Source organism: Azolla caroliniana, unplaced genomic scaffold (genome assembly GCF_043228905.1).
Source record: "Azolla caroliniana isolate FFs.n. ecotype wild unplaced genomic scaffold, voAzoCaro1.0.p SCAF_14, whole genome shotgun sequence".
NCBI classification, from domain to species: domain Eukaryota; kingdom Viridiplantae; phylum Streptophyta; class Polypodiopsida; order Salviniales; family Salviniaceae; genus Azolla; species Azolla caroliniana.
Genome location: NW_028230449.1, coordinates 6405475 through 6426951, shown reverse-complemented (window position 1 = coordinate 6426951; position 21477 = coordinate 6405475). Strand labels below are relative to the sequence as shown.

The 21477-nt window shown below is 36.8% G+C and overlaps 1 protein-coding gene across 1 annotated transcript; it reads left to right on the top strand.

Annotated features, from left to right (window-relative positions):
• Positions 1-15355: 15355 nt before the first annotated feature.
• LOC147855366 (homeobox-leucine zipper protein ATHB-15-like) lies at positions 15356-21477 on the top strand. Its single transcript, XM_087330257.1, has 18 exons — positions 15356-15597; positions 16300-16501; positions 17030-17130; positions 17242-17332; positions 17511-17606; positions 17687-17800; positions 17891-17977; positions 18087-18242; positions 18345-18419; positions 18513-18613; positions 18705-18888; positions 19002-19172; positions 19274-19339; positions 19715-19849; positions 19946-20265; positions 20592-20697; positions 20812-20964; positions 21107-21477. Exons 1-18 carry the CDS (start codon positions 15371-15373, stop codon positions 21263-21265), a joined length of 2544 nt encoding a protein of 847 aa, XP_087186383.1. The 5' UTR covers positions 15356-15370; the 3' UTR covers positions 21266-21477.

Genomic DNA, 21477 nt, shown 5'->3' with positions numbered 1-21477 from the left:
TGGCTCAACATTTTGCTACCTTGTATAAACAAAGGTCAGAGAGCTATAAGACTCTCAATCTTGTTACACTAGTTGTGATGTTCATGTGATATAAGTTCTCTCAAGTTCTAGTTAGTATTATATTACTCATTCTTATTATTGTCTAAGTTTTGTATTGAGTATTATCTCTAGAAGTCGAATCCTTGTATTGAATATCAAGTTTCAAGCACAATAACCTGATGAGCAAATTTCATATTTTGATATTTAATACAAGGATTTATTGCAATAACCCAATAAGAGGGCTTTGTTGATACTTGCTTTCGACATTACAACATGATACAAGACGAGGAAATTTGATGCAAGACAACATAATACATTGTCATTATGTGAAGATGAAATCCTTGTAAAATGCCCCTTCTGTAACATATTTTAATTGCAGCCTTCAAAGACAAACCCCTAACCACATTCTATTGGATGTAGACACATATTGTCCTTCAATCATGTGTGCTCCCTTATAGAGTGAAATTGTATACTTTAAATTTAACTTATTTGTTATGCATGGTCCATATATGTCGTGACATATTTTTCCCAATGTGCATTCCTAGTTTAAAAAGGTTTGTGTGTAGAATTGCATATGAAGACTAGTTTCTAATTTGATACTCTTTATCTTGATGAGCTCTCTTCATCATATCATATCCAATTCAACAATGAATGTTGAGCACATAATTATTAAGAACATGACTCTCCTTGATATGCGAAGCAAGAAAATCAAAGAAACAATGATTTAAGAGGCCATTAGTTTTAATTTAGTATCAAAGTTTCACCTTGTAAGTAATGGATAAAATTTCTGATTTTCAAATGTTAACAAGGAAGTGAAAATATATAAAAACTCTCTCTCTAGTTTACTACCGTTATTTGGACATTCCTTGGATTAAGACAAATATAAACATGTATGCTAATGGTGCACATGCATATGTGTCTGAGAACAATTTCAAATATTTCATCCTCACTCAAGGAATGATTATATGTTTATAGTGATTATTGTTGGGAATACTTCCATTTTGATATTCGTGCAAGCTTAGAATATTACTTTTGTGCTTTGCAAATGTAATGGGATAATATATGAAATATTGGTACATCTTTATGGCATTGCACAAAATATTTGGCTTTATAAGAAGAGATAGTGAATTTACAAGTCTCATTCCCTTGTGGGGTTTTTAACAAGTATTTTTGGTAGTTTGAAAAGCCATTTCATCAAGAATGCATATTTCTTTAAGTGGGTTAGCTTTTGGACATTCTAGTACTTTGGGATAACAAAAATTATTAACAGCTTGGACATCTCAATGATTCCTACACAACGATCACTCTGTGATTGCAATATATCCCAAAAGCACACGCTCCTTTTAATATACATTTGTAATTATTCTTTGTAGGTTTTTGTCCCTCGCATTGTGGGTTTTCTATCTATAACATAAGCTTTACAAAAAGAAAGTCTATGTATGTATATTTGAAGAATAAGCTACTTATTTCATGCGATGCAAATTGAAAGTGTTTCATAATTGTACTCCATACACTTGTCGCATTCAAAAATGGTGATGTAGCTTTGATGTAAGCCTTCGCTAAGGCTCAGACTCGCATGATAGGAAAAAAACACAATGATTCACAAATAATGGAGGGATGGTGCTTTTATTTAGTGGTCCTGCCATGTGATGGAGTAGACATGCTCATCATTGCATCAAAAAGAAGTTCTCAAGGGTCTTTTCCTTTTTTTGTCCTCAATACATCATTGTATCCTATTTAACTTAGTGTTATAAGTCTTGAATGATTCTTAAAAGCCAGTTGTTGAAACATTAAGAGATGCATATAATTATAAGACATGGTTAACGAATGGCGCACATTCTTATTTTAAGTTTTTGCAAATATTCAATGATATGCAGTGAATTTCAAATCATGAATTGATGAAATCATTGAACTCTTCAAATTTGTATGCATAAGTATGTTTCACTAACCTTAAGTTTTAACACTCATATACATCCATGTATGCACACACATTGACTTTAGTTAGACCTTGACTTGATTTGTACATCTATATGTTTCTTGCCAAACTTTAATATACAAGCATTCAAATCTCTATTCTAATAAAAACTAACCATGTGAAACGAAATGGCTATGTTAACATTTCCATCAAGATCCGTCGATCGATTAAATTGCATGCATGGAGAATGACTTACCGTAATGTATGCATCATGCTAACAAATTGAATTCCTTTTTCTTGTCTAAAATTTGTGGCTAATGAGTCAATCCAATGTATGCATGGAGACAATTATATAAATTTGTTTGCCACATGCCAAAGAGCTAAAGCAATAGTTATTAAATGTAAAAATGTGGTATTTTGCAGCCTTTTGAAGTTTGGTGTTGTGAAAAAGTTATTCTAATATATATGTATGTGTATTTGACATATTCTAATATGTATGTGGAGTGAAAAAGTTTTTGTAATATATATGTCAAATATGTTGTAGGAGACACACAGAGAGAGAGAGAGAGAGAGAGATGCATGTATTGCCCAATGGAGACCAGGTGGTCATGGGTTCAACCGAGATATATATAAGAAGTATATAATAGAGAGGTGAGGAAGTTGTGTTTCGAACCCGGAACGAAGTGCTTGTAGTGCTAACAACTTACCATTAAGGTAAGGTAATTACGATAATAATAAAAAAGAGAAGAAAGAAAGAAAGAAATATTAACATGTTCTAACACCAAATTGGGGAGATAGAAGGTCATGTCACATGTGTGCAACTCCTATAATCGACTCATCACTAATGTTTGGTAAAGTAGGGTGACTAGTGAGGTTTTACTCCCCCCCCACCCCACCCCCCATGCGTTAATATATGTAAATATATATAATTATGTTTAACAACCGAAAGGTCTCACCATTAGCATACAACCTAAGCAACAAAACATACATTTTATGTTCTCATGTAATGAATTAATGCAATAGCAGCCCCCCTATAATTGAGAAACTTGTCTTGCAGCAATGACAATACAAGTTGAGAGGGAGAAAGGGGTGGGGCTGATTGCGTATTATATTAAAGTAAAGTAAGATATAATGCACAAAAACAAAGACATTCCCAAAATTGTTTTATTACTCAAACAACTAAAAATGTGTTAATCTAGCAAAACAACTTATATCTGTTATTTAATTACTCATCTCAAAGGGTGATCTATAATTCAATGGAGACACTAGGCACACCCAAAATGATGAAGGGAATGTTTTGCTTTAAAAGAAATTAAATGTTTTTCTATTTGATAGAAAAAGGGAAAGTTCGAAAAGTAAAATTTAAAGTGATCTCACAAAATTTAGTTTGCAAGTTTCATGATCATCATGGCCATTATTTCCTTCATTGTGTTAGTTCATTTACTCATTCCCATACTCTTTGTCTCCCAACATGCAGAAACAACCTTTTGTTTCATATTTAGTTGCATTTCAATTATAATTCATCATATATCTTGTCTCCTTTTCATGGGCATGAGCATGCGCATGCATGTACACACGTCTCTATGCGTACATACTTCTCAATTTTCAAGTTATGCTTCATGTAGCCAAGAATAATCAAAGTGTGCATGTGCACACATTGTATGTGTGGCATGACCATTAATCTTGCAATGCGCAAAGAGGTAAAGTTCAAGCTTAAAATCTCATGTCACCCTTCCTAGTAGAAAGTGATGGGTCATAGGCATGCTCAATTCTCCTATAGCCTCTAAAAAAATCTTGCCAAGTTAGAATTTTTGTAAAGGTAATTGCTTATTTTTGTTTTAGAATTACACGTTTTTGGGACAAAGGATGTTGCAACGTAGCATGATTTATGTTTGGCATGTGAATTCTTAGAAGTCAGATTAATGGAAAAGTGCATGACTAGTGATGTTGTAACCTAGCATAAGCATGTTTGGTTGTGTCATTGGTGGAAAAACATTAATCTAAACATGTTCTACGGTCATTTTAGCTTTGTCTTTAATTTGATTAGCCATGACTTTGTGTGTGCATGTGTTCGTAGTTATCTACATTGTTAGTCAACTCTATCATATATAAGGAATGCAATTTGAAATCTACTTAGTGGGTATTTCCACTTATATCTAGCAAAGAATATGTTCCACTATATCCCAACCCTTTTCCATGTTCGACAACCCAAGCTCAACATGCTTGGTAATCTTTGGTAGACTCTCTCTCTCTCTCTCATATATAAGAGTATTTTCTTTGTAATTATAGAAAGGTTTATTTCCTCTTTCTTGTTTTCATCAACCTTATTAGAACCTGGTCTTTAATGCATGCCCTTTCCATTTATGAGCCGATGACATGCACTGTTTTGGTACATACATATAGCTAATATGTCACATCTTTCTCATGTTTCTTTATTGGCAATGCCTTAAAAAAGCAATGGGTGTGGTTGAAATAAATGTTGTATCCTTCTATTATTTATAATTAGTGTTTCCTTTTACAGCAACGCCGACATTTTTCAACCTTGGGTTGTCAAAAGTGAATTTGTCGAGTCACCTTTTTAGGAGTGAGGTGTTAATGAAGGTTGAGCGGTGTTTGATAGGCAGAAAGGGAGTTTGAAGATCCAAATGTTTAGGTTCAAAGTGTTAAGGAAGTGATATGTTAGGCAATGTGATAATGGATGAGTAAATGTTGGCAAGCATGACCTCAAACTATGAACATGTTTTCGTAGTTATCATCTTGTAGACTTGAAAACAAATGAACCCTACTGTTTTGCATGATTCAATATTGGATCACCGTAGTACTAACTGCTAACTAATAAGTTGTTTACGAGTTTTGGATGTAAATTACTGCTTATAAAATCAGGTGGATGTATGAAGGCACATCATGCCTCACTTTAAGAGTCTCTAATAATATGTACTTCAATTCTAAAAATACATTCATGATCTCTCAGGTTAAATGTTATGCATGAATGTATTGCATTTATAACCATTAGGCAAGTACGTGTTATTCGAATCTTTTCGATTCTAAGATGGCTTATGTTGTTCACTATGAAACGATAAGTCACTACAATAGCATGATTTGTAATTAGGTGTTATAATGCATTTTGTTAAGGTCATTGGCAACATGTGCCTTCATTAAGAAGGTTTAAGGATTTTATTGTGCATTTATAGTTTATCGTCTTGATAGTAAAATGTTTGTAAGATGAGCAACCAATATTCTTATGAGATCTTCATGACAACATTAAATAGTAGTTACATTTTCAAAATGACAACTTTTGATGCCATGGGAAAAGTGACAAACTACACACAAAGTTGATGCAGATGCAGATGCGAGTCCTGTGTTCAAAGTGAGTGTGCCTAAGTCTTTTTGTTCTCTCGTGTTAGGCCAATACATGTGTAATCACAATGGTTTATTCTACAACGATGAGGTCCTCACTATTGGTAAACTTTTGGTGAACATGTATACTTAGCTTTTTACCCCCTCTCATCTCTCTATCCCTATCTAGTAGTATTATTACTTTATACATTTGGCAACCTCGACTTCCTTTAATGTTAGATAGATGTAAAAATGTCATGCTGGTAAAAAATAAACATCGATCCAACTCGTTTTTTAGCTTAACTCGTGGTCATTTGTAACAAAATAAAAGATAAAAACTAAATATACATGCCAAATGTAAATCATGTACATGTACCTAGCAAGGTACACAACAATTACACCAAGCCCCAATACATTGGACTAGTTATTCTAACGTTAGGCCTTTGCTTGGGCTTGAGAACGTGTCGTAGCATTTGGTAGATCACATTCACCTGGGCATCATAGACTTATATGCTCATGATATCTCCATGCTCATTAGTGTACATTTGGCTCATCCTCTGAAAATGTGAGCCCATGTGATTTCATTCTCAATGCTTCAATACTACTACATGCCAACTTATTATTGTGATGGGGGGCATCGTACAACCATATGTCTCCAACAAATTACCATTTTTACAAAGGTTAATTAATCATGGTACATTAATAATCAAGCATTGGCATAACACGAGATATGGTTTTAACGTGATGCACAACCATATTAGAGTTGATCTCGATAAGGAGTATGTACATGGTTCTCTATTTCAAAGCGCCTTTGATAACCCTCTCCTTAACCAATCTCTTGAATGCAAGGTTTCAATCTTCATTGTTGATGTAATGACACCAAATACCATTATTGACCATTTGGAGGTATGTGGAAGCACACACCAACACATTACGATTTGAACATCGCTTAACTTTGCATGTATAAACTATTGTCCCCATCCATCGCCTGGCTCCATGGCCCAACAAGAGAAAACCCCTCCTAATAGGCTAGGAAATCATTGACCTAAGAAAATAATGGATTACCACAGGTCAACAAATAATTTAATGACATAATTATCTATTTGCTCATTTGTTTATTAAAGAAAAGGATTACTAAGGTTGGTATCTTGAACACTAAATATATATTCTAAAGAAGTGGGTTTGAAGTTTGAATAGTGCCACTATTTTGTCCTTGCGCTCTTAGCAAAAAGGGTCATGAGTCATGTTAAACTCCATCCTTGATGGGTATAACTTAGTTGAAAGCTAGAGGTCACTAATCATTAAAGGTGCCATTTGTGGGATTACTACACGTTAGGAAATGCGCTTTTATGGACTTTGGGGTCACAAACTACATCCAAGATTTTCATTCATTAAATATTTAAAATGTCACATATTCTTTAGATTCTTTTAATTGAAGGTTGGCAGCAAGAACCTTAAATCTCAAAACGTTAAGAAGGGTGGTCAAATCTCAAAACTTTTTGTTTTCCAATACCAATCATTGTTTATTACAATTTTTTCTCACAAAGGACTATTAATTCCAATATTTTCATTTGGTAACATGGATGAGATGTGAGTAAAATTGATCCTTTGCCCAAGATTTTGGATCCACATTATCGCGGATGTGAAAATTGAAGAATTTTTTTAGCATTCGTTGCCTACTCAATGTTTGTCTTTTTGCTCTATTTATTGTGTACTTTTTGCTTCCCGTGATGCCATGTTTTAAATAGCCAATTGTGATGACAACGTTTGTCACATGGGATGGGCATTTCCTTGATCCCACTTAATTCTTGAACTTCCATTTTGAAGAAGAGCTTCTTTCGTTTGATATGATTTCTTCTTTAGCATGTGTCTTATCGATGGACAAATAATATATCAAACGTCACAAGATTGCTAATTACATTTGTTCCTACGTAAACAATGCACCATATTGTGCGTTCTCACACGAAATCTATAATAACAACTTGTACCATATAGCTAAATAGCAATGCAATGATTGCTTTACATAAGTTCTCGAATCCAATGGACATGTAAATTCTACAACATTCTCCATACTTTGGAATTTGGGACATTACCATAAAATGCACAATCACACTAATATTCAATTAATCCTTGTCATAAATGCACTCGTTTCATTGAAGCAATGTATGAATGAAACATGTATATTCATACATTTCTCCATCCATGATGGATTTCAGCAACATCCATCTTACAATTAATCATCGACGTGCTAGATTTCTTAGACCTCTTCTTACAACCAATATCAAATTTAAGATTACTCAATCCTAACGTTGATTAATATTATGACCCCCAAGACATCTATCTCCATGGGGCATGTGCTCTTGCAAGCACATAACACCTTGTTTCATCTTAAGAAGGTAGGTGTCAACAAGTGCCATTTTGTTGTTTTGTCAACCTAGGACCATTGTATATCACGTACTTGTTGAAAACCTTAGTCGTGTTACCAACATGCATTTCAATTTGATGTCAAGTGACGATCAATAAACGTAAACTCAAGTATTAACATTAATGGACATTGCATTATTTTATTATTGTCTTATGTTCCACACTCGAGAGTATATAATGCGAAGAACCTTCTCTCTCTCTTTTTCCAAAAAAATGCGTAGAACCTTTACAAAATCCATGTAGTGGAGTAGTTGAATCTATGCTAAATCGAAATTGTACTCTCTCACTTCATGATATTTGAGGAAAAGAATACAATACAATGAGTATAGTATAACGATGTAAACAATTTGAGGTAATGTGAAACTAGATAAAAATAAAGGCAAATCCTTTGACAACGAGATGCCCTCAATGCTCAAATGTGAGAATTGTCAAGTGAGTTCTCCTTTAAGCCTGCGTACTTGTGGTGGTACTCCACTAGAGACAACCAAACAATAACTCATTTCTTATAGTCTCCGATACCTAAGGTAGTCAAACATTGCCTTATATGATGGAAGGATAAAGGTCTAACTCCTTGAGTTTAATCCCACAAAAATGTTGGCAAATTTATCCCATGTTCATGTGTAAAATGCATTGTACATTTCTGTGAGGAACAAAATGACGTTTGCCATTAACAATCGGCAACAGTTCGGTTCGGTTCTATTCGAGAGTGTCCAAAGCGAACCGTTCAATTTTTTTGAAACCTGTACCGAACCGAACCACAAAACCGTTTGGTAAAAATCCAAACCGTTAAACCATTAAACCGCTAAAACCGCGTTTTCCTAGTTCGGTTTCAGTTTTCAACTTAGGTCAAATTTCAAATTTTAAAATTTACAATTTTTCATTATTTCAATTTTCAAATGTTCAAAATTGTAAAGATTTTTCCTAAAATGTGAGAATTAGGCTTAAAAAGGAAAAGGTTATTTTAATAAAAATAAATAAAAATAAAGTATTTAAAATATTTAAAAACCACCAAATTGTTTAACTGTTGTTTCAAACAGTTAAAACTGAACCAAACCGAACTGTTTAAATCGTTATGCCACAGTTTCACGGTTTCACGGTTCGTTCGGTTCAAATTGAACCGTTTGTCGATTGTTATTTACCATTGTAATGAGGTAGATACATGCATTCCAAGAGCTAGCTCCCATCAACACTTATAACCTTAGCAAGGTACTTCAAGATTGCTATAGCCTATATCTATATTCACAAAGGAAATGTAAAGCTATGCAACTTTGGCCAAACACATTAGAATGAACTTATATCCAGGAGACAATTAGATCATATTCAATGTCCAAAAGTTTGCATTGGTTGGAGAAGAGGTAACATGATATTCTGGCCATTTTCATTAGAAGTGTTTGATGCAGTTCTTTCACACGGATGGTTCATACATATGTTGATCTAAGGGCCACATGCTTGCGCCTTCAATCTCTTAGTTTATGTACATCGCTTTTCATGGAGAGCTAGACATCCATTTTAGATCTTCCTCATTTCTAGGGGATTTTGGATTCACTCTAATTTTGCACAAATAGCTATTTTCTTTTTGTTCATATACATTATAGGGTTCCTGCAACATTCATACAAGTTTTGTTATGATTAAGCAATGATACTTGGATGGAAAGTATGTATGCAAGGTATGTCTTTATGCAAAACATTGAGGCTATGTTTCGACCTCATTATTAGCCAATGACCTTATGAGGAATTTCTCTAGTGATGCCCAACTCAAGAAGAAACATTGAGCAAAGCTTAAAGTGAAATAGACCTCTGTCCGTTCTTTTGTATTTTACGCACCATAATTTGTAATAATGAGCATGCTAAATAATATGTTGAAAATCTTCATGTTTGAATTCTGTAGAGGAAAATCCATGTGGGATGCTTAAATGGTTAATGTTACAATGGCCATTAAGTAAGTCCTAGAAAAGAAACCCAGTAAGAATGCACTCGATCCAAGATTGAAATGTAAACCTTAAAAGAAGGCCTTAAAGTTATGTGTCGTTTGAAAAGAACCTGTGAAAGGTTATTGGAGATATCAAATTAGGCACTTGGTAAAAAGATGTGGGATTTTTAATCCATTCATTGTAAAAAGGGTAATGATGTTATTACACGCTCAAAATAAGTACTACTCGTTTAGGTCATAAGGGAACCACAAAACAAAATCCATGTTCCATTGCATTAGCACAATGTAACGTAATGTTGAACTATTCATTGACAACTTCAATTACTAAAATGTTTGATACACATTAATTACCATCTTACATCTAAAATCTTCATTAGTGAAACGAGCAACACTAATTGTGATATAATAGGTAGTAACTAATTTCATGAATCAATATCCTTATCAACATCTATCATTTTCTTCAATTGATGATGATTGTTGATGTAAATGGAGAAATGCTAGCAACTTGCATTAACATAATTCGATGTAATGAAGACACTATACTATGCACACTCGAATGATTGATGTAATCACATAACATTTCCTCCTTTCTCGCCGATAACAAATTTCTTAGCATAAATATTTGGTCTCGTTTTTTGAAGGGTAAAGCTAGATGTGTGGCAAAGAGAACATCTTTTTAGATTAGATAAAATAAAGCACCACAAAAAGCATAAGGAACAAAGGGGTTCCACGGATAAAGATTTAAACATTTCTTCTTCTTATTGTTCGCTCATGATGAAAGGCTACAATTGTGCATTTGAAGCTTAAATTTGGAGGGAATATTTTCGAGATTCGGAAGTGGGTGGCATGTAAAGGAGTCTTAATCAATAGATCTTACAAAGAGATCTCTATGTTGAAGTTTGCTACGGGGGAATGTTTGTGTTTGGTAGATTATTCTTAAGTTTCTCAATGGATTCGTGTATGTGTGTGTTATCGAACCCCAAGATTTTGTAAACATTCTCTTTTGAGCACGCATGGGTTTTTATTCTTTTCGGGAAAGAAAAAAGAGAGGGAGGGGGAGGAGGTTTCTCAATTGTTGGTCAAACTCATCAACTTCTAAGCCTTACCCATCCTTAAAAGAAAAACAAATAAAGTTATCCGAATGCTCCATGTGATGAAAAAGTGATACATGTTGCTTATTATCGATATCCCTTAGGGCCGCAATACTTTTGAATCATCATGATGCATTACATTTTTCTGTCCTTGCGAAAAGCTCTTTTAGATATCTCTATGCTCTGTTTTCGACTGATTTAAGTTTTACTCGGTATATTTTCCATGAAGGAACCCATTGCATTTGACGTTTAAACCATCGACTTTATGGATGGAACTTGGAAGCACTATCGAATTGCAAATTCTCCCCACGTTTAAAGTGTCTGGTACAAATACATTGCCAAGTTATCTGACCTTTTACGCATACTTCTATGATGTGGACATAAATTGAGCACAATCATGCTTGTCCTTTTGCAACATTATAATGTTCAAGTTAATGGGAAAAATATGTACACACTCTCAAAAAAGTATACCCATGATATTTGAATAATCTTTTATTTTTGGGGAGGATTTTCAAACAAGTATAGACGGTAATGGGGTTTATAGTGGATGTGGCAAATCTTATTGCTCAGTGTCAATTTTTGGAGTACAATTTTCTAGTTTTGCATGAGATGGTGGTTTTGTGTTGGTGAGAGAGAGACATCTACAATGTTGCCAAAAAGCTTCAGTTCTACGTGAGTGTACACACATTAATCTCCATGACGTAACGATAAATCAATTTGCGAGTGTTGTTGGGAGGTTAAATCCCATCCTTGCATGAATACAAGAGTAAGGATGGTAAAATTTAAACGAGTAACTCGATGACATTTCACTAAGTATAAAAAGAAGAAATACCCTCTAAGAAAAGATGCATCACTTGAAAGCTACACATTTCACTATACATTTGAAAATGACTTAAATGCTTGATCTGTCTTGCTTTCATTTATTGAGGAAAGTGGATAAGAATATGCAATTGCAATTGGCGTGAATGAGAAGACGTTGTATCGCCAACATGCATACTTCCCAACTAACATGTGAGTTGAATTAAACATGACAGATGATGACAAGGGACATTTTATGACATAGTCCCGGTCTCCCTTTCATGGTCGATGGATATTCAAGGTGCACACCTAAGCATATAATTCATGTCAAGACATTTTATACCTCTGTAGAGTTTAAGGGTTTGGTATGTTTTATTTGGTTATCGAAACTCAAATGTAAATGGGAACTCACCAGTGTTGCCAATGATACAATTAAGGACCATAACGTTGATAGTATAATAATGCCTTGTTGAGTGACTATCTCGCAATTTTATGTTAGAATGCTTGGCCAAAATGGCAACCGCAACATCTTGGTTGAGCACTTTGTGTTAAAGGAATCTTCAACTTCATGCCTATGGGAACGGTTTTTCATTGTTGAATACAGAAGAAGTCAATTGTTTCGGTTTTATTGTAGTCAAGGTGACTGACATGTCCAAATCAATTTATGAAGTAAATGAGGCGACTTTGTGTAAAATTATCAAGTGGCGACCTTCTCGACCTTTTCCACCCGTCTTTTCAACAACAATCACTCAATTGATGGCATTGTCTTCTAATGATCGTTGTAGAGGATCTCACTTTTTGGTATAATTGCTTGACTCAAGCGTTTCCATGTTATATTATGTATGTATATCCTCCATCGGTTTCAATGTGAAGAACATGTTTACTTCAATTCAGAGCCAATTTATAACTCCATCAATTCGTTGTTGCTTTTTTAGAGGACATGAAACTTAATCCTTTGCTAAAACTATACATAAATTGCTCCCCCCATCCAAAAAAAAAAACCAACTGAAAAAGGAAGTAAATGTGCACTCACTACAAATCAATGAACATTACATGGTAAGGCAATCACAAAGTTAGAGTAAATCCTTGATGTTGGGCACATTTGACACACAATCAACCAAGATCCCATGCCCGTCAATTGATGTAGATGGACGGAGTGGATTGCATGTGACATTGAAAACCTTTTTTGACAATGATGATTGATTATACTAATGACATGTGACGATTCGAATCAACCAATAGTAGTTAGTGGTTGACATACAACAAACAAGATGAAGCAATGATACAAATGACTTGAACAAATGATCGACAAATGCTAAGAAAAGCGTGGAGGGAGTAGGGTTGCGAGTGGTAGCGAAGATCGAAAATGCTAATCACAAGACATGGTGAGACGAGGAAGGAGTGGGGGGGGGGGGGGGGGGGGTGACATGTCCATGCATGCATGCCACATGTATGGATGGATGGATGGGTTGGTTGGTCATAGCTAGAACAGGAAGACAAGATTGGGGTGTGTGTGTGTGTGTGTGAATGATAGGGGCCAAGGCCAAGGTAAATAGATATTGATAGATAGATGGGATGGATACAAGGGCATACATACATACGCATAATACATACATATGTATAAGACGATAATGGACAAAACCACATACATACATACATACATACATACATACATACATAGATAAGACTCTCTCACTTTCTCTCTCTCTCTCTCTCTCTCTCTCTCTCTCTCTTTTGAGAGATAGATTTGCTAAGATTGTGTGTGTGTGTGTATCCCCCTCCCCCTCCCACTCCACCACCACCACCACCACCACCACCACCACTCTCTCTCTCTCTCTCTCTTGGAATTGATGATTCAAGAGATGCTTTGTGTGTTGTGTCCCTTCAGCAGAGAGAGAGAGAGAGAGAGAGGTGTGGGTGTGGGTATCTCTCTCTCTAAATTTCTCTCATGTCCTCCATTTCTTCTCTGCTCTTTACACCACTCTCTCTCTAGAAAAAGCCTCTGGCCTGCCCTCAAAAAGCCCATTTTCTCTGCCTCTGTCTCTGTCTCTGTCTGCTGCAACTGTTGGGCTTCTTCTTTCTTTCTTTCTTTCTTTCTTTCTTTCTTTCTTTCTTCTCAATCCTCCCCCCCCCCCCCCCCCTTTCCCTTCTTCCTCTCTCTCTCTATCTCTGCCTCTTTTCTTGGGCACCTCAACAACCCCTCCCCCTCCCCCCCATCTCCTTTTATCTTTCTACATACATACATACATGCATGCATACATACATACATACTCTCTCTCCTTAGAAGAAGAGCTGTCAGCAGCAGGCCAGAGCAGAGCAGAGCAGAACAGAACAGAACAGAACAGAGCAGAGTACTCTACTCTACTCTACTACCACTCTACTCTACTCACTCACTCACTCACTAGTATAGTATAGTATGTAGTCCCAGACCTTCATCTCTCTCTCTCTCTCTCTCTCTCTCTCTCTTCCCTCCCCTTTTCCATTCCTCTGTTCTGTGCATTTAATGGTGTGCAGTAAAGTAAATCACTAGCCCCTAATTTCTTCTCTTTCTTCCTTTCTGTCCATTTGAGAGGAGATAGATAGATAGCTACAGCTAAAAAAGAAGACAAAAACAGAAAAGAAAAGAGAAAACTTGTGCAAGTGAAGAAGCTATACATACATACATACCATACAAATTATACAATACATACTGTATACATACATACATAAAGGGAGTGAGGGAGATAGAGACAGAGACAGAGACAGAGGGAGGGCAGAAGCATAGAAAGAAAGACGGAGAGAAATACATATATATATATGTACATATACAAGTGACCATACCAACATACCATTACCATATAGCATTCATATAGGGGAAGAGAGAGAAATAGTGGAAGAGAGAGACAGAGAGCATCTGCAGAGAACCAGACATTGAGAGAGAGAGAGAGAGAGAGAGAGAGAGAGAGAGAGAGCCGTAGTACTCCTTTTCTTCCATGTACTCCCCCCCTCCCCCCCCCCAACCCTCTCTCTTTGTTTCTCTGTTTCTCTACTCTGTCGAATCTAGACTCTATAGAAACCTTTCTTTCTTTCCTTTTCAATTGAATTGAGCATAAAAAATCTTTCCTTTTCTCCTTCCTTTTCCTCTTCCTCTTTCTCCTCCTCCTCCTCCTCCTCCTTCCTTCCTTCCTTCCTTTCTTCTTCTTCTTCTTCTTCTTCTTTCCAAGAGACCACCACATCTGCTGTCTTCTCCCTCTTTTATAATGATAGACATAGACATAGACAAAGCAGTGAGAGTGAGATAGACACCAAACCATGGTTAGGGTTAATTAAGTAAATTCCATCTGCTTCGCGTCGAAAACACCCGCACTTGAATGAAATAGAAACAGGAAGAAAATATGTACCTGCGTGCGTAGCTAGATCTCCCTCCCTCCATATATGCCTGCTGTTTCTATTTGTTTCTGGGCAGAATTAGATAGATGGTTGTAACGAAGAAGAAGGGAAAGTAATCAGAAGAAGGCGGTGAATTATATATATATATATGAGTATGACAATTTGCCAGAAATTGAGGTGAGAAATGAAAGAAGAGAAGGCACAGATGATGATGAATAGTGGTTAGGCAACAGGGGAGGGGGGAAGAAAGAAGGGAAAAGGACGAAATAACATATATACATACATACATCCATAGAAGGGGGAAGCAAGCAGTACATATATAATCTCTGTCTTTGTGCTTTTTTGGTTCTTGGTGTGGGGGAGATGAGAATGGGGGGTTGCAGTAAAGGGGGAGGAGGAGGAGGAGGGGGGAAGGAAGGGAAGGGTAGTAGTAGTAGTAACAGTAACAGTGGGAATAATGGGAATAATATGAATATGAATATGAATAATGTGAATAATGTGAATAATGGGAGTAGTGGAAGCTTGGATTGTGGGAAGTATGCCCGCTACACGCAGGAGCAGGTGGAGATACTGGAGCGTGTGTACAGTGACTGCCCCAAGCCCAGCTCCTCCCGCCGCCAGCAGCTCATCAAAGAATGCCCCATCCTTGCCAACATTGGCCACAAGCAACTCAAAGTCTGGTTCCAGAACAGAAGGTATTCTCAGAAACTCAGAAATTTTTCTTCAAATGCTTCATCCCTTCTGCCATGGGCTTCCCATGGATCTTAATAATAATAATCTCTGCTCAATTAATTCTTAAGACCTTTTTTTTTCTTTTTCTTTTTCTGATGTGCTTTTTCTCCTCTATATTTGTATTTTATGTATGGGATTGTGTCCATCAGCCAAGAAGAAGGTCTCATATTTCACGTGGGCTTTCTCTTCTAAACGTTTACATACATATATATATACATGGTTAATTGCGCATATGGAGCTACCTCCGTCTTTCTTCTCTAAATTTGCATGTAATAGTGGATTGATTCCAGCAGCACGCGAGTCCTATATGTGTCACTGATTATCTGTAGATCACTAGATAATGTTTCTAGTTCTGTGCTTCTCGCTACTCTAAATTGTGATCATGGAAATGTCTCGAATTATCTGGGCTGTTGATCTGAATAGCATATAAATGTCTCCCGTTATCTGGTTTTCTCCTCTAATTGAACACACAAATGTTTGTGGTTGTGTATATGTGTGAGAGGAGAGTGAGGGTCTTCTCTAAATTAGCATGCATGAATTGTGTGATTTTCTCTTCTCAATTACCATACAAAACTTATACTACCAGACACATTGCTCATCCGCACTAGCTAATGCATCTATAGCGTGTAACGTTTTTCTATCTGTTTATCATTATTATTTTTCAGGTGTAGGGAGAAGCAAAGGAAAGAAACAAGTCGACTTCAGACCTGGAATTCGAAACTCAATGCGATGAATCAGCTTCTTTTGGAGGAGAATGAAAGGCTGCAGAAACAAGCTGCACAACTAAGCTCAGAGAACCAATACCTCCGACAACAGCTCCATTTACAACAACCCAATGTTGATACAAATCCTCGCGTTGTGAACCCAGTATGCTTCCACCTTCTTTCTTCTTCTCTTTCTCTCTCTCTCTCTCTCTATGTGAAGATCGGGGCTTATAATTGTATTTTGGCAATTGGATCTTGTAATTGTGGGTGTTGATTGTGTCTTTCATCGTATGTAGACAGAAATCTCGGGGGCATTTTGTGTCCCACTGCAGTGATTCCCACATTGTTGGATTTTGACTTTAACATTGTGAACTTCTTGTGGGCAAGGTGGGGTATATCTAACTCACCTGCAGAAGCTCGTAATGTTGAATACTGTAGGGGAACACAAAAGGAAAGAGGGGATTGTGGGGTCTTAACTGTGTTGATAATATGAGGTCACGGGACCGGACATGTTCTTTCCCACACTGGGAAATTCGTGCCAGTAATCCACCACATACGATCATTATGTTGAATGCTGGAGTGGAACATGAGAGAGGAAGTGGGTGTCTCATTCCTGCATGAGAATTTTTTAAACTTATCATGGTAGTACTCATTGATGAAGGGGAAACCCCATCTCGTTGCTGTAATTCAGGTTATCATGACCACAACCGACACGAGCTCCGAGTCAGTGGTTACGAGTGGACAGCATCAACACTCTCCGCCACATCCGTCTCAAGAATGGAGCTTATCCCAGTATGTGTCTATGACAAATGTTACTTGACTTGGCTTCATCATTGCATACTGGGAAATGGAACTTAACCAGGATGTTCTCTTCCCCCCTTTATATATTTGTACCATCTGCAGGCTGTCCACAATTGCAGAAAAGACCTTGGCAGATTTCTTAGCCAAGGCTACGAGCAGTGTGGTAGATGGGATCCCGTTGCCCGGGATGAAGGTGAAGAATTCTTACAGAAGCTTCCTGTTGGCACTTGCGTGCATGTACAAATACACATTCATATCCATATATATATACATGTGCATATGCGTATAGACTACTCATGGATCTGTGGTCAAGCTTTTGCTCTTTTGTTGCATCCTGCTGGTGATGTGTCTAATATATTTTCTTGTTTCAGCCTGGTCCGGATTCCATTGGAGCGTTTGCTCTAACAAGGTTAAATGGAGGAGTTGCTGCCCAAGCATGCTGCCTCATTGACCTTGAAGCTTTTAAGGTAGAAGTTGTTAGAATGGTTGATATCCATATTAAAATTAAGCTTCTTGACCTTATCATTAAGCAGTCATTTCCATCCAGGTTGCTGAGATAGTAAAGAATAGGCCATTGTGGCTTCAAGATTGCCGGAGGCAAGATGTGTTAGCTAGCTTTAATGCCGATCGTGGTGGCTTGGTAGAGCTTGTGCACACTCAGGTTTCTTCTCGACACCCTACTTACAGATCTCAAGTTTTAACTGTTTATTTGTTAAAGCCTCTGTAACATTCTTTCAACTCATTTTGTCAGATGTATTCTCCTACAACTCTACTCGATGCACCTCGTGACTTTTGGACTCTTAGATACACTTGCTGCATGGAAGATGGAAGTTTGGTTGTAAAGCATCGTTCCAAGTCAATAAACATATATATTCTTGTCAAGTACTTAATTTTGTTTCTCGGCGAGTAGAACATTCCATGTGATGGAAGCTTTTCTAATTTAACAGATATGTGAAAGGTCACTGGCTGCAGGACAAGGTATACAAGAAATCCCTATTATGCCAGGATTTGTGAGAGCTGAAATGCTGACGAGTGGGTTCTTGATAAGACCCTATGAACAAGGTGGATCGATGGTGATGGTGATCGATGATTTGAGTTTTAAGGTGCACATCCTTTCTTCAGTTTTCTCATTCGAAGGAATATCACTTGAGTATGTTTAATGTGCTCTGCATTAATATGTTTATTGTGAAATGACGATAATATAGTCTGGTAACGCACTTGAAGGAGTTCGGCCTCTTTACACCACATCGACAATTCTTGCAAGAAGAATGACTTGTAAAGTGAGTTATTTATATTGGAAATCATTGTCTGTCTTTCTTGGGTATACGGTTTGCTGTTGCTTTTAGCATTTGATTATATATACTCTTTTGCAGGTCTTATTTCATCTAAAGAGTATAGTTAAAGAGAAATCTGAAGTAGATTTAATAACTGATCCAACAGCTTCATTGCGTGGATTCAGCCATCGGCTTATCAGGTAGCGTTCTTATTCGTTGGATATGTTCATCTTTTTGTCTTTTAACCTCTTGTTTTTCTTATCAGACAACTATTACCCATTTGATTTTCAGAGGTTTCAATGATGCAGTCAATTGTTTTCCTGATGAAGGGTGGGTTTCTATTATAAATGATGGGCCAAGTACTGTAAGTATTTACATTAACCCACCTTCAAATTCGAAGCAATTTGGAGCCATGGATGCTGGAAGTAGAAATAGAAGTGGCATTATATGTGCAAAAGCCTCTTTGTTGTTACAGGTCAGTTAGTTCTCAATTTTATGCCTGGGAAGCCATTGTCATTATCTAAGAGAGAAAGGATTTTCGTTGTTCATCTTTTTATTTATTTCTTTTTCTGAAATTGTACCATATAGGGTGTCCCTCCCCCGCTTCTCCTCTCTTTCCTCAAGGAAAGGTGGATTTCATGGGCAGATTTTGGCACCGATATAAGTCAATCAGATTCTACAAGGTTGACTATGAATGATTTGTCAAAGAAGAAGTTTAGCTCAGTTCGAGTACTTCAGCCAATTATAGGACAAGAGGAGGTCGGGCCTAAAAAACAAAGTTTTGTTTCTAGATCAAAAACATTATGGTAGCAAACAAAAGTAATGAAGTTCATTCTATTTGTGTATGCTTTTGCTTGCAGGTGTTAGAGGTAGTAAGAGTTCAGCGGAGGAATGATGACATCTTTCAGGACAATTTCTTGCTTCAGGTATCTAACCACACTGATTGTTCGGGGCCTCTATTTCTAGCATATATATTCTACATCACAATGCTACTTAGCTTCAACCCTTTGGAGAAAGTAAACCCAGTATTTTTTGCAGCTAATTTTTCGTGTGCATGACTTCAAAGTATAAATTTTGGAAAATGTTTAGTCCTCAACTTTACCTCCATATATTTTAAAATCTATCTATCTATCTATCTATATAAGCAATAGCTTTGATCAAACTGTTGATTAGTGGCTATAACACTCTTGCATGATGCATAAAGTTAAAGCTTTCGATTTTGGTCATTGACATAATATCGAGTACATGTTTGGCATCACTACTCTTTGACTCTAACCTCTTGGAATTTTGAATTAATGAAGCTTTGCAGCACCATGGAGGAAATCAAAGTTGGGGAGTATACACAGTTGATCTTTGCTCCTATTGATGCATCTGTCCCAGATGATGCTCCCCTACTTCCATCAGGCTTCAGAGTTCTGCATTTAGGTGGATCTAAAGTATGTATTATATTTAAAAGTATGGGTGTATCCTTCAATGTTTAACAAGGGATCGAAGCATTTTATAGCTTATCATAATGACTAATCCTGGCACAGGATAATTCGTCACAAACATTGGATCTAGCATCCTCGCTTGAAGAAAGGTCATGTAATGACAATAGGATGCAAGTAAGCAATGGTGGTCGCTCACCAATGCAAGAACAAAGCTCAATTTTAACCATAGCTTTCCAATACATGTACAAGGCTGAAAGTCGAGATGTAGTGGCTCTAAATATTCAGAGGCATGTGCAAGCCTTGGTTGATGTTCTTCAGCAGGCAGCCATTGGCTCCTTGCGCATACCACACCCACCTACTATAACAGGGCAATCTAGTGGAGATGCTTTGGTTCTTGTACGACAGATTGTGGACAGCTACAGGTATAGACTTAGGGGAAAACTCTAAAAACGCCAATATACATCCTAACTTGATGGATGGTTATCAGAATACCTCTTTAAGTTTCCGAAAACCACCAGAATTCCCCTCTCTCATGCATCGGCTGTATTAATTCTGGCAAGTTTTGGAAGTTAGTAGAGGTGTTCTGGTAAATGCCTGGAAAGTTGTGGGTATGTTGGATTTTAGTCAAGATTTGTGAAACATTTTGTTCTGTCATTGTTTAACTAGCATTTGAGGTATTTTATATGCACCCCGATTATTTGAGCATTGGGATCTGAAAGTTCTAAGGAATTCTCTTTATTTGGTTTAGGTCCTACCTTGGCCAAGATCTATTGCCATGTGTTAGTGGGGATCCCGAAGAAATGTTCAGGAATTTCTGGAACCTCAAGGATTCTATCGTTTGCTGTGCATGGAAGGTACTTCAATGGTCTTCATTATTTCTTGTCTCACATTCGAACGATGTAGAAAGGTTCCATTTTTACTTTCTACAAATGAAACAAGACCAAAAACTAAACTGCTGGTGATTGCAGCCATTACCGGAGTTCATATTTGCCAACCAAGCGGCTCTTGATATGCTTGAAACCAATGCAAATGCTTTGAGGGGATTATCCCTAGAACAAATGTTTCACGATGGATGCCGCAAGACGGACTATTCACAGCCACCTCCTTTCATTCAAAAGGAGGTATAATATAAACCTTTGACGAATTTCTTAGATGCTAGTTATCAAAGAGCACTTAAAACCAAAATACATAAAAATTAACGTATCAATCAAGATTTGAATGATATAAAGCCTCATGGAACATCTTTTTTTATGTTTGTTGTAGGGGTATGCATGCCTGCCTTCAGGAATTTGCTTGACTAGTACTGGTCGGCCGGTTACCTTCAATCATGCTACAGGATGGAAGGTTGTAACAACCGATAAAAACATGAGCGTGGCTGCATTTATGTTCTCCAATTGGTCTTTCTCTAGTGTGCCCTTGTAGGCATGTGTTTGAAGATTGATGGATTTTTGAGAAAGGTTTTGCATCTCTCCACTTGTTTTGGATAAAGGCTGTTGAGTGGGTTGAGTGTGTGATTAACTTAGTCTTGTAAAGGAACTATGAACACAAGATACATGTCATATGGTTGTGATTTGCTATCTGTTTGTAATGGATGAACTAAGTATAGTAACTGTTTCCTTGCCATGGATGAAATA

What these genes read in the sequence shown, in the direction of transcription:
- LOC147855366 (XM_087330257.1), top strand. Translation starts at nt 15,371, where the DNA reads ATGAATATGAATATGAATAATGTGAATAATGTGAATAATGGGAGTAGT. An exon ending in TGGAAGATGGAAGTTTGGTT is followed by an intron (nt 17,978 to 18,086) that starts GTAAAGCATCGT and finishes CTAATTTAACAG; the next exon opens with ATATGTGAAAGGTCACTGGC. An exon ending in TTCAGCCATCGGCTTATCAG is followed by an intron (nt 18,614 to 18,704) that starts GTAGCGTTCTTA and finishes TTTGATTTTCAG; the next exon opens with AGGTTTCAATGATGCAGTCA.